Source organism: Rhipicephalus microplus, chromosome X (genome assembly GCF_043290135.1).
Source record: "Rhipicephalus microplus isolate Deutch F79 chromosome X, USDA_Rmic, whole genome shotgun sequence".
Classification (NCBI taxonomy): Eukaryota; Metazoa; Arthropoda; class Arachnida; order Ixodida; family Ixodidae; genus Rhipicephalus; species Rhipicephalus microplus.
The window spans coordinates 338,177,024-338,190,295 of NC_134710.1; the positions used below are offsets into that span (position 1 = coordinate 338,177,024).

Genomic DNA, 13,272 nt, shown 5'->3' on the forward strand with positions numbered 1-13,272 from the left:
TACCCTAAGAGACCTGATTTGTCGTTACATGGTGCGGTTATGTCGAGCCATTGAGCATTCCGGTTGTAATACAGTAGACTCTCAGTAAGTGGAAACAGAACTGCTGCTTGAGTGGAACAACTGTCTCTAACACAATTGGTTTCCTGCTCGTATTTTGGAGCCTTATTCATGCCTTGGTAAACGAAACTCCCTTTAAATAGAACATAATTTCATGGTCCCTCCAGGTTCCGTTTAATGAGAGTCTACTGTATTAAAAAATTTGATGTGTTTGAATCTGTGAGCACTGTACATACAATTGCTAAAGAAACAATCTTATGTCACTGCCCAGTGAGTGGGCAGTGACATAAGATTGTTTTTTTTTTATCATAGCTTGCTTTGTTTTATTAATTTCTAAATTTGCCTTTTTACAGAAGTCTTCCACAACTTTCACTGATTTCACCAAGTTATTTGCAGCTTAAAAAAGCAAGCCGAGAGCTGGATGGGTACTCGGAACAAGTACTCGGAACAAGTACTTCATAATTTTTGTTTATAAATGAAACGCTGCTAGGTTCCGTTATCAATCTTGCTATGCACCAGAAATATGTGTTTTCAAACGAGATCCATGTGGTTTCAACTTATATGTTGCAATATCAATAGAGACAATATCAATGAAAAGTAGTATTGAGTCTAACAAAGAAAAACACTTAAACATACACTTCTTTCCCTATTATTGAAGTTATACTTCTTTCAATAATATTATTGAAGTGAATACCGGGGGTGGTACGAGGTAATGGGGGGCCAGAGGCAGTGCACCCACCCCTCTGAAATTTGGACTTGCCTTTAAATCTGCTTTTTTTTTTTCCTACTATAGTTGTGGACAATGTAGTCCCCAATGAATCTTTGAAGGAGAAAATTAGTTCGGAAGCTGCCCATTTGTTTTCAGTAGCAAAAATGTTCCATACAAAAACTGCTCTGTCGGCATGGCCTGTATCACAGCACCAAAAAACTTAAGAAGGTAGAAATACATGTTCTGCACAAGGTTTAGCGGGTATGACCTTCATAATGTTCACAATACTGTGTCAGAAATCAGCTCAAGCCTACTACGCTACACTGCAAACAAAAGCCATGACTACAGCGGATTATATGTGCAACAAGTTCGTAGCTTGCATAGCCCTCCTAAATAGCCTAAGCTCCAACCACAGTTGTAGCACATGTACATTAGCCAGGCAACAGCTTATCTGAAACAACGAAGATGTCGTAGGTTGCAGCAACCAATAGACTGCGATTCTTACCCTCCAGGCATTATGGTATACTGTGCAAAACGTTTTAAATTTGACAAATGAACGAATAAAAACATAAAGAGGTTGCTGAAAGCTACTAAGATGGAATTGCTATGACAATGTAAACATCTGTTTCTCCACATAGAATCAAGTCTACAGATATACATACGAGGTGTCATAAAACTTGATCAACAAAAGATCACCCTTTTACATGTTTGACAAACACCTAGCACACACAACCATATACACAACATTTTTTTTTATGTACAGGGTTATACCTTGTCACACGGCCCATGTGATCTCATTTGTGGGGAAAGTGGTTACATCTTACAGCTATTTTTGTTGCTGCTACACGGACACAATGAAAGACATTCACAGCTAATAGCATTTGCCCGTTGCATGTGCTTTCCAAACCCATGCATGCGTTAAATGTGTAATCTAGATGACAGGGGCTTGGCGAGAAATCACAAAATTAATAAGTATAACAAAATATAATCAAAGCTATAGTTATGACTAACTGCTGCATTAACTATTTGATAACTTATGGTGCACATCATGATAGCTGAAGTAATCTGTGAAAACGTATTCTTCTTCCAAAGGCTCCAACTTGACAACACCTCCTGTCAGCTATGTTAGCGAATGTTTTTTTTTCTCCTTTTTCAATTTCTCCATGCTGTTCTTGTGAAGTTTTCCCATGACAGGAAGGTCAGAATTTTGCCCACACGACAGCCACCAAAAAAAAAAAAAAAAAAAAAAAAAAAAAAAAAAAAAACAACTGCAGTTTTATCAACGGAGAATAGAAGTGCACTGTATTGATGACTAACATTGACGTCTATATTGCGAATGCCATTTTGTATGCCTGTGTAGACCAGGAATGCAAGACTGTAATTACATTGCACGTCTTGTACAATGGAAGTATTGCTTTACCTAACAGCTAAAGTCAACTACACCAGCCACTGCCTAGAAATGTAGAGAGTTTAAAACGAAAAGGCAGTTCTAAATTAGCAAAACAATTATGATGAAATACTTCACACTTTTACAGAGTGATAAAAATTTTAAAGAAGCATGACTAACTCGCAGAGCTCCGAGTTGTCCATAATTTTAATCTGGTGCTGCCACACGTTAGTCTTCTGGTTAACCCATATGGTAGTGTAACCACTTCAGAAAATCCATATTAAACAGTTTTGACAGGAAGCACTCTCTAGCTCAATCCTGCTACCAAGGTGAATTATTCTCCCACTGGGAAGTTTGTACGGTATATTGAGAAGACTGAAATGGCTCACTTAAAAAGCATTCTGCTAGGCTAGGCAGTCAATCGAAAATTCTTCTCTGCCTTAAGAGAACCTTCTCTGCTTTAACAAATTAACAAAATCTGATTATTTTCAACACGTAGACCTGCCATCAGGTCTGGTGAGGTCAAATGTGTTTGTTTTCGTGCCAAAAAATGTTGAAACCACATGACCTCATTAAGACGTTTCTCTTTCCTGACAATGCCAAATTACCGAGTAAAAAGCTCTGCAACATACTCAAGATAATTGCCAACATTGTTTATGTTCATCTTCCAACAATGTGCATTACATTCCCTTTTTTAGCTGACTGCACTATGTAACAAAAGACACCAGTTAAGTACACCTTTCTTTTTTTACTTGTAGTTTACAATTCTGCGACATGTGCAGCGAAATGTATGCACATCATAAATTGTAGCAATCTGATAAAATGTTGATATTGAGATCAACAAATAGCTTAGAAGCCTCCACTGCCCCCATGTGGACTTAAAGATAACTTCAAATATAACTTTTTAAAATACACACCTTGCAAGTAAACATTTGCCTTCACGAAGCCATTTCGGAACAATACATCAAGGAGCATGGCTTAACTACAAGAAATTTTACTACAGCGAATTTGCAATGCTGAGGAGCACAGCTCAGAAAAACAAGTTCAAAGTGACATTAGTGTTACAGTTATTAAACAATGTTCAAGCCTCAGAGCTATTGTAAACCACATGAAAGGACATTTGAGTGGGTATTTTGGTAGTTATCCGTAGTGAAGGTGACAGCACACTAACTGAGGCCCACAGAAAAGGATGAGACGGGATAAAGTGCTGCCCTTTTCCGTGTCATTTAGTGTGCTGCCACCATCTATAGTATGAATGCAATGTAGTGTTACCGACAGTAAACATATCTCACAATTAATGCAGGTCTGCAGATATCATTGAATATGTATAGCTCCATTCAAGAACTTAGAATGCTGATATCCTTCACCTACTAGTACTATATTTTTTGTCAAACATGGACATCTTGCACAACCTAAGCGCAGAATTTTTTTTTTTTTGATTAGAGCGCAGATTTAAACAGCCTCATTCAATATGAACTGGTCTGTTCACTATCAAGCCAACAGTGTGTCAAAGTCTGTTAATCGCAGCATTACAAAAAATGGTCTAACAGGAAGTTTATGGGACCCTGCAAGCAACAAGAAACGGTGCTAAGTGGTAGGACAGAGGGTTCTATGTAAGTATTAGCAGCAAGTAATGAAGGTAGTAAACAAAGATAATGTCTTAACTGACACTGAACTGCTTGATTTTATAATTAAATTTGTAGCATTTGCAACCAAACAAAAGATTTTATTATTCCTGACATTCTGAGGGTTATTAAGGCTCTCCACATGGCAGTTACATAGTGAATAACAGTGCAGTGCAGCTCTTTCAAAAATCTTGACAACAGAGAGAGGAACAAGGTAAAATGCATCAGCACAGACAAAAGCTTCTGTCATAAGAGGAGTTTAATTTCAATATGGTTAGTGGTGATGCCAATGCCTACATAGATGCTGATTACGAATAAAAGTAGTAAATGTACTTGCATTGCAGACAACACTGTAGGAGCACTTTTATATTTTTTAAAATACCATTGGCACATTTAAGAATAAATATTCCTTTGTTTCTCTGTTAGGCTCAACACAAATGACTTTATAAGGCATCCTGAGAGAGAATTATCACTACTCTATATTATTTTGGGCTGAGTATAAAAGGAACAAATGTAATTCTGACTAAATTTATGCAAGTTAGACAGCCATGTGAAGTCAGACAGTGACAGACCAGTAGTACTTTTCATTATTAACTGAATTTTTTTGCTCTGAAAGGGCAATAAATTAAAATGTTCAATCAGTTTAGACAGATAAATTGCACTTTCACTACTCTATCGACATTATTACCATTATCAGACCATTCTCAGAAAAGGAAATGAAGGTCAAATTTTCATTTCTGAATTTTGTGCATAATCTTCAGCACACAAATCTCAATGTTATGTCACAAATTTTGAAGTCTTCTTGCATATTTTGGCCCCTCTGGCTCAATAAAACTAACTAAAACCTGCTATGTTAAGAATTTTAGTCCTCCAGAATGATAAATAATTTTTTTTGATGAAGGATTATGCAGGCCCTAGGAGATAATGGTGAAATCTATAACATTGCGGCAAGCTGGTGCGTAAAGTCCAAGGTGGTGCCCCCACCTGTGTTTCCTTTTTGTGCGTTTTCTCATTTACCAAGAGTTCTCTTGCAGCAAGGGTGTTACTTTTGGTGTTGTGATAGTGTGATTTATTAATGCGAGAAGAATCTTTATTTTAGCGTACCTTTAAAAGCAAAACAACAGAAGCAGCTGGATAGGAAACAGTGTTTATTACACTGTACACTGGTCCAGTGCGCGCACTGGACCAGTGCCTCTGGAAGTCTCCCTTGGATTTGTACATAAATGAGATGTTTTACATAACTGCACTTCACAACAACTTATCACTTAACACCAAATTAAAGCACCACACTGACCTTGAGGCAGTGGTTTTGATACAGCCCAATTAATGGTAGCAGACATTGCCGACTTCATACTTAAAATGAGCCTAACCAGACACACAATTCTAACAAAATGTTCAGTTTATTATTTAGGTACTATTAAGAATATATAAAAGAAATACCACTTCATACTAAAGCTTTTTATGATATTGCTGTACTCGCTTCAAGCCTAAGCATGCTCTTCTGCTTTCATGATCATGTGAAAAAAAGAGGGGAGTAAAGAAAGAGGAAGATCAGAGGTTGAGTAGTTGAGGCCTTCTGTGTGGTATAACCAACAAATGAAGTGTTCACTTTATGGTGCTGCAGGTGCTAAAAGATGTTTTGTAATATATACTATAAACTAATGGCAATACCACATAGAGCAACTTGCTATTTGTGTCAGTCACAACAATGGCAAAAGATCGACAAGAGCTCATATCGAGTGCTCCCAACAATAGTACCACATTTTGAGACTGAGTGGGAATATGTACACACAAACACACACAAATAGCGTGTCACAGATAAATGACAAAGCCCACTTACTACTGGTTGGAGCACTTTAAAGCAGGTTAGACACAGCAGAGGTCATCGAAAGCAGACTGTGCTTATATTACGATACAAGTTGAGTGAAGCATGCAGTGCCACGCATTACGTTGTCTCCAGCTACAAAATGTCTACTTAAATTTCAGAGAGTGCCGCTTGCAAAAGCGAGATCAACAGAACCATGCAGTACCATTGTCGAAATAAAACTTGTGGAACTCCATCCCTTCCACTAAGTTACCTAGAGCTTCTGGTTCAAATGCAGTCAAGTGGGGGTCGCACAGCTTTCTGAAAAATCGACATAAAACATTGTGTTAAGAAGGTGAAACAAAAGTAGAGAGCTTGATGTAGAATTCAACTTGTCCTATGCAGGACCAGATAAGATATTGCAAAACAAGCACACAAATACTTACACGTATATGTGCCTACATATGTGCCAGTACTCACTAGTGAGGCAGCAGGCACAGTAGTGAATGACATATGCACAGCCTCTCTGCCTCTGTTCGAATTTTACATGAAAAGAACAGGCAATGTACATGATTGATTGATATGTCAGGTTTAACGTCCCAAAACAACCATATGATTATGAGAGACGCCGTAGTGGAGGGCTCCGGAAATCTCGGCCACGTGGGAGGGCTCCAGAAATCTCGACCAACGTACACCCAAATCTGAGCACACGGGCCTACAAAATTTTCGCTTCCATCCAAAATGCAGCTGCCACAGCCGGAATTCAATCCCATGACCTGCGGGTCAGCAGCCGAGTACCTTAGCCACTACACCACCGCGACGGGGTGCAAGTAAATTCACTTTTCCGTAGTTTTGCCTGTTTTGGTAACATAAGTTTTAGAAGAATTTTGCCCTACCACATGAGTTATGTATCACTAAGTTTTTACTGTATATCTAAAGCTTCTTATACCTTGTATCCCAGTGAAATATCCAATCAAGGTTTTGGAAAGAATGGTTATGTACCCTGCATTTGTTCAGGTATGTAAGCAGTGCTCCCTTGCACACACAGTGCTTTCTTACGTCACCCTTCCCTTGTCCACATCTTCTTTTGGCTGTGCCTGCTCCAATGTTCAACCAACACGCCCGAGCTTAAATGATAAGCCAGTACAAACAGCAGCCCACAGCAAGTTTTCTATTAGTACGTTAACGAATACATACAGTGGCACCATTTTTTTTTTCACAATATGTTTCTTTAAGCAGAGCATATCTTTTTAAGATGTACGAGCAGTGGGAAATATACTTCCCATCTATATGTGTGTAACAAGGCCACTCGAAGCTATGTTTCCTCTACAAAACTATGTCCCGGGAAGGTCTGACCCACATAGAGGTAGAAGACTTCAGGTGGTACATCAGAGGCCTTCTTCTTAAAGCACCTGCCCATGAGCTGTGAGCATCTTCAGGAAAATGCAGAAAGATATGCAGTATAACTTGTCAGTGGGTCGATAAATCAGCTTTGACAGGGTCCACCAAGGTGACCCGAGACGCCCACCAAATACGTATCCGTACAAATGTAGAGGCAGCAAGATGGTGAATGCTATCCAATTGTGCTATATACCATAGTGTTGTAGACCGATATATTTTGCATATTATGTATAGCATGCACCGAGTCACTAGGGTGCATCCCAGAAACTTCACGTCAGAGTTACTACTCTCTGGGTGTGACACTACAGTGGCCCATATAGTAGATCTTGCCTATTTTGTGATGCCCCAATCTGCGATGCGACTGCAACACTTTGGCTTCAGACTACTAGGCCTAAATTTCAAGCAGTCTTCACCATCATGAAAAAGGCCTCAGGCCAGACCGACATCTGAACCTTGGTCACTGGATTCACAGATCTTTACTAGGCCTATATTTCAAGCAGTCTTCACCATCATGAAAAAGGCCTCAGGCCAGACCAACATCTGAACCTTGGTCACTGGATTCACAGATCGTTCGATCATTCACAGTTAGAATTCATACATGAAGCAAATTTTTAAGCATATTTTTACACCGCAAATTACTATGCCTAAGGGCAGGCTTTCAAAAAAAAAGTATAATAATAAAACTATGTCCCTATTCTACAGAAGCCTCATGTAGTAAATTATACAGTAAAATTCTCTAAAGCCATAAAAATTGGTACAGATGGAGCACCTATTCCACGGTAATAATACTAACCCCCAGGAAGAAGTGTTCCTTGAAAAAAATCTGATATTCTTACAGGAAACATTCATTACGTTTGATTAAAAAATCGTGGTGCACAATACACAATGTTGCCATGAACATTTTTCCACGGCATTTGTATACGCTAAGCCTATCTCAATGATGCCACCTGCTGCAATCATTTTGTGTCATTTGTAGCTTTGTCATCATCAGCCTGACTACGTCCACTGCAGGACAAAGGCCTCTCCCATCTTCCGCCAGTTAACCCGGTCCTGTGCTTGCTGCTGCAAATTTATACCCGCAAACTTCTTAATCTCATCTGCCCACCTAATCTTCTGTCTCCCCCTAACCCGGTTGTCTTCTATGAGAATCCAGTTAGTCACCCTTAATGACCAGCAGTTATCCTGTCTACGCGCTACATGCCCGGCCCATGTCCATTTCCTCCTCTTGATTTCAACTATGATATCCTTAACCCCCGTTTGTTCCCTAATCCACTCTGCTCTCTTCTTGTCTCTTAAGGTTACACCTACCATTTTCTTTCCATTGCTTGCTGCGTCGTCCTCAATTTAAGCTGAACCCTCTTTGTAAGTCTCCAGGTTTCTTCTCCGTAGCTAAGTACCGGCAAGATACAGCTGTTATATTCATTCATTCTCTGTCATATGTTTATCTGAAACTTGGTTGTCTGGTAATGAGGATAGCTTGTACGGATTGCCAGGTTATTATTCTGAATACTGTAATCGGGAGCTCTGTCGTGGTGGCGGTAGTGCCATACTTGTCAACTCATCCTTAACCTACACACGCCGTAGTGACATAACCTTCAACAGTATTTTATGTGAATCTGTTTGGCTTGAATTCAACCATAGTGTTATACCATTGAATAGCCGTAGTACTATTATAGCTTCCAATTATCGGTCACCTTCATCGTCGTATTCCGATTTTTGTAATCAGTTAAGCATCATTCTTAATAACCTAGTGAGGGAAAATGAAAACGTTGTCTTATGTGGTGATATTAATATAAACATTATTGATACTGGTAGTGCATCGTGCTTAGAATATATGAACTGTTTATACTGCTATGGTTTTACGTCGCATATCTCAGCACCAACTAGAAACTATTTACTAGGTTCGAATACCCTAATAGATCATATCATCTCCAACATTTCCACTGAACACGTTGCAGGTGTAATAGATCATAGCATTACAGACCATAATCTCGTATTTTTCATTCTGGGCTCCGAAAATACCAAGGCCAGTAACATCTTTACGAAACGCCGATTCGATGCGGACAAGTTTGTGCAAATAATTAGCACAGTAGACTAGACATCGGTGACTAATATAGACTGCGCAGAAAAGGCTTTTGAGTGTTTCTCAGAAGTAATAGCTTCAGGTATAGATGCGTGCACCACTTCCACTACTGTCACGAAGTGGTATCGTTCCCCTAGAAATCCATGAATAAGCAACTCGTTGTTGAAGTCCATTAATAAAAAGAATAACCTTCATAAGAAACTATAGTCGCAGCCTCATAACCTCGCATTAAAATGCCGCTTTCACAAATACTCAGCAACATTATCTTCCTTACTTAGGCGTGCTAAGCGCAATTACTACCGGAATCTCATTGTAAAAAACACAGGTAACACAAGACGCTGCTGGGAAATCATTAAAGAATTTTTGAACATGAAAAACTGCTCAGAGCCCACAATAAAAATAAAGCAAGGCGACGAAATATATACCGACCCTGTAAGAGTGGTCGCAACGTTCAGTTAGCATTTCTGCGCATCTGCGGATATGCAGCAATCACCAGGTCATTTACGCAATATACCACGGTGTACTCATTCTTTTTATCTTCATTCCACATCTGCAGATGAAGTCCTTCAGATCATCACATCACTAAAGACCACAAGTGCTGGTTTAGATAATATTGATCCTTTTAAAGTAAAACTAGTTTCAAACTTAATATCACCACCTTTGGCAGTAATTATTAAGAAGCTGTTTTAATTATAACAAGGTGTGTTTACAAGCTGCCTTAAGGCTGGTAAAATAGTTCCAGTTTTTAAGAATGGTGATAAGACTTTTGTACAGAATTATAGGCCAATCTGTATCCTGCCTTTCTTTGGTAAGGTAATTGAAAAGTTATTCCACATTAGATTAATGCGTTATCTGAAAAAAATTCATGTTTTATCTCCACAACACTTCGGATTCCATCAAGGATATTCAACTGAGCTGGCACTAATTACCTTAACGGAGGAAATTAAACAAGCTATTGATAGAGGGTTACTTGTGGGATCTGTGTTTATCAATGTGACGAAGGCTTTTGACACTATAAATCATCACGTTCTACTTGCTAAACTCGAATCATTTGGTATGTCTGGTCCGCCACTAAGTTTTATTAAGAGCTATCTCAGTAACCGGTCTCAAATGGTTCATGTTAATGACCATCTTTCAACGCCCAGGTTAATTAACGTTGGTGTTCCACAGGGATCAATTTTAGGCCCACTTTTATTTTTGATGTTTATTAATGATCTATCTACCGTTCTTACAAGGACCAAGAGCATACTTTACGCTGACGACACAACCATCTTTCAGTCATCTAAATCAGTTTCTTCATGACCTCAACACAGATTTACATACCATAACTTTATGGTGCCAGGCCAATTATCTTCAGATCAATGCTACTAAAACCGTGTTTATGTTGTTCCATTCCCCGCACATTTCACTTGACATACAACCTTCCCTTCACATTGGTAATACCGTCATAAACATTTCCAGTGAAGCACGGTTTCTTGGCGTCATCTTAGATAGCGAACTAAAATTTCATAAACATGCAGCATCACTCGTTAAAAAGATTGCATTTGGTATTCACGTCATCATCAAGACACGAACTTATTTTCCGCCTCACATCATACGTACTTTGTATTTTGCTTATATTCATAGCCATATTTCGTATTGCGTATCATCTTGGGCCAACACATATTTCACGCATATCGAACGTTTGCAGCAACTTCAGAATCAAGCAGTTAGATTAATGACTTTCAGCCCATTTTACTTCTCCTGCAGCTCATTGTTTTCTCAGCTTAACATACTCCCATTGAGACAATTATTTTGTCACAGAATGTCCATTGTCGCCTTTAGACTCATCACGCATGACATTTTTATTGCATGCATTGATCATCGTCACTTAACTAATGGTAACATCACCCAGTTTTCCCAGTGCAATAATCTTCTTTTGCCGGCCGTAAGGACAAACTACGGCAAGTTCTCAACCTTATTTACTAGCATAGCCATTTGGAATTCATTGCCTTTCGAATTGAAATCATCGCATAACATCCATATTCTCACTTCGTGCAGTAAGAAATAGGAATTCAGGAATTGATCAGGAATTCAGGAATTAATCAACTCATCCGATTTGTGTAATTAACTGTTAATAGCTCTCCACAGTTCTGTGCTATTTTTACTACTTCAATTTGCCTTTGTATAATTGATAACAATGATAATGAAACGTGTTGCATTTGTCACGTAGAGTTCATTAATATTGTTTTTTTTCTTCACTTGCTTTTGACTATTTCTTTGTTATTTTTCATTAGTGAGTATTACCATTATGTTGTGTATTGATCGTATTTTTATTGTTAATCAAGATTATTCATTATTACTCACAAGTCCATATACTATTGCTGTATTTTTTGTAATTACCCCATCCATGTAGCCATAGGAGGTCCGCCTGTCAGTTTCTCTGAAACTTTGGGACCTCCTGCTGTAATAACGCTAACCATGTAACTCAACTGAACTATTTAATAAACTTGACTTGACTTATATACCTTCCCCTAGCTTTGTAATATGTGTAAAATATGAGTGTGCAAATATGAATCAAATATTTTTCTTATTTGATGAAAAAGTGCATGCTCATGTTAAGATATATTTGCCTGCAGCTGAATATTTGGTAATAGTGGCAAATGTTTAAACAAACTTCATACATTTGAGCAAGCAATGAATGACTGAAAAGACACACTATTTTATGCATACAATAAAATATCTGTTACAGCTATTTGCAGCATATTATGGCTAAAAAAATGGTTGCTACGAATGAAACAATCTCAATAGTGTGTGATGCATTTGCTTATTGCTGCCATACTAACGTGTCCTATGCTTATGGGGTAGCACCAATAATGGGCACGTTACCAGCAAAAAGCAACACAGTTACAGTTACTGTGAAAAAGTAACGTCAATACTTTCCCTTTACCTTTTAATTAGTAAGTGATTACATACCATAATAAATCTTATTTATAGACAATGTGTGTAGAGCAATGGGGAGTGTGTAAGAAGTGAAGACTGCATCTGTGGGCTCTATTCCTTATATTCTTACCCTGTCAGAGAGCTTTGCATCTGCTAGGCATACAAACAGTTTTTGGCCGCCATAACATGGCACACATTATCACGAAATCCAAAGCCAGCACACCTGCGGACGATCTGTGCGGGCTCATCTACAAGTATGATGCAGATATAGCGAAGCGACACATAATTACATCGGCGAAACGGGCAGGAAAAGATCAGGAAAGGATGAGGGAAAAAAAAGGTTGCTAATGTCCACCACGTGAAGCATTCTTACAAAGCTTCAACGCTGCTGGACAGGGCATAGTTTTGACATAAACGATGCGACGACGCTGGCTCACGAACGAAAGCGAGAGGGGGAGAGACTTCTGGAAAGTGGAAAATGTAGTTTATTCACTACGACACATCTGCTTGCAAGCTCTACTGCAAAGACATGGGTGACTAATGAACTGATGAACATCTGATCATTGTTATTTCCCTTTTTTTACTGTTGTTGCCAAAATACACACAGGATGCCACCCACATAAGGGGCAAAAAGTCTGTCAGCTTAAGTTAGAGAACATCTTTGACCATGAGTTACAAAGAAATTATGACACTTCTGGCTTTCAGCCGTTTTGCGCTGCTGTTTTTCAGCCACTTGTCAAACACCATTAGCTCGGACCTTCGGACTAACGAATGCTCCACCGACACACCAAAAACAGAGCTACAAGCTCAAGTGACAAGAGGACATACCCCCCCCCCTAAAAAAAAAGAAAAAAAAAAAAGACGTGAACTTAGCTAGCTCTTCAGTAGCAATATGACTGATTTACTACATGTAGTTTACAAGTAACTCTGTACATAATATTCTGCATGAAAGATCTTCCTCTTTGCAACTTCTTCTCCCGAACTGCAAGTGGGGCCCTACTGTGGAAAGTCGAAAGGTGAAGAGCGTTTAACATCGGTCTTTAACGAGTGTTGTTATTGGATAGTTTTTTATAAAAACAAAAGTGTAACTGTACCTATACTTTCTGTTACATTTACTGAGTAAAAAGCAACCCTATTACAGTTACAAGTTACAGAAAAAGTAACTAGTTACCAGTAATACATTACCAGTAACTTGTTATTGCCTAAGATTAGGTAGCACATACCGTGACCTTTTTCATCACAGAAAGGTTAACTATGTCCCTTCACTTCACATGTGGAAAACAT

General features: G+C 38.7%; 1 protein-coding gene across 39 annotated transcripts in view; it reads right to left on the reverse strand.

Moving 5' to 3' along the window:
- The window catches only part of CaMKII (Calcium/calmodulin-dependent protein kinase II), a 243,703-nt gene that overhangs the window by 11,881 nt on the left and 218,550 nt on the right, over positions 1-13,272 (reverse strand). For 32 of the 39 annotated variants that reach the window (XM_075879740.1, XM_075879733.1, XM_075879742.1 and 29 more), the window contains one exon: positions 5,809-5,903. In XM_075879740.1, coding sequence (XP_075735855.1) covers positions 5,809-5,903 — 95 coding nt within the window. The remainder of the gene's footprint in view (positions 1-5,808; positions 5,904-13,272) is intronic. The other 7 variants (XM_075879738.1, XM_075879744.1, XM_075879736.1 and 4 more) reach the window with 1 other exon arrangement.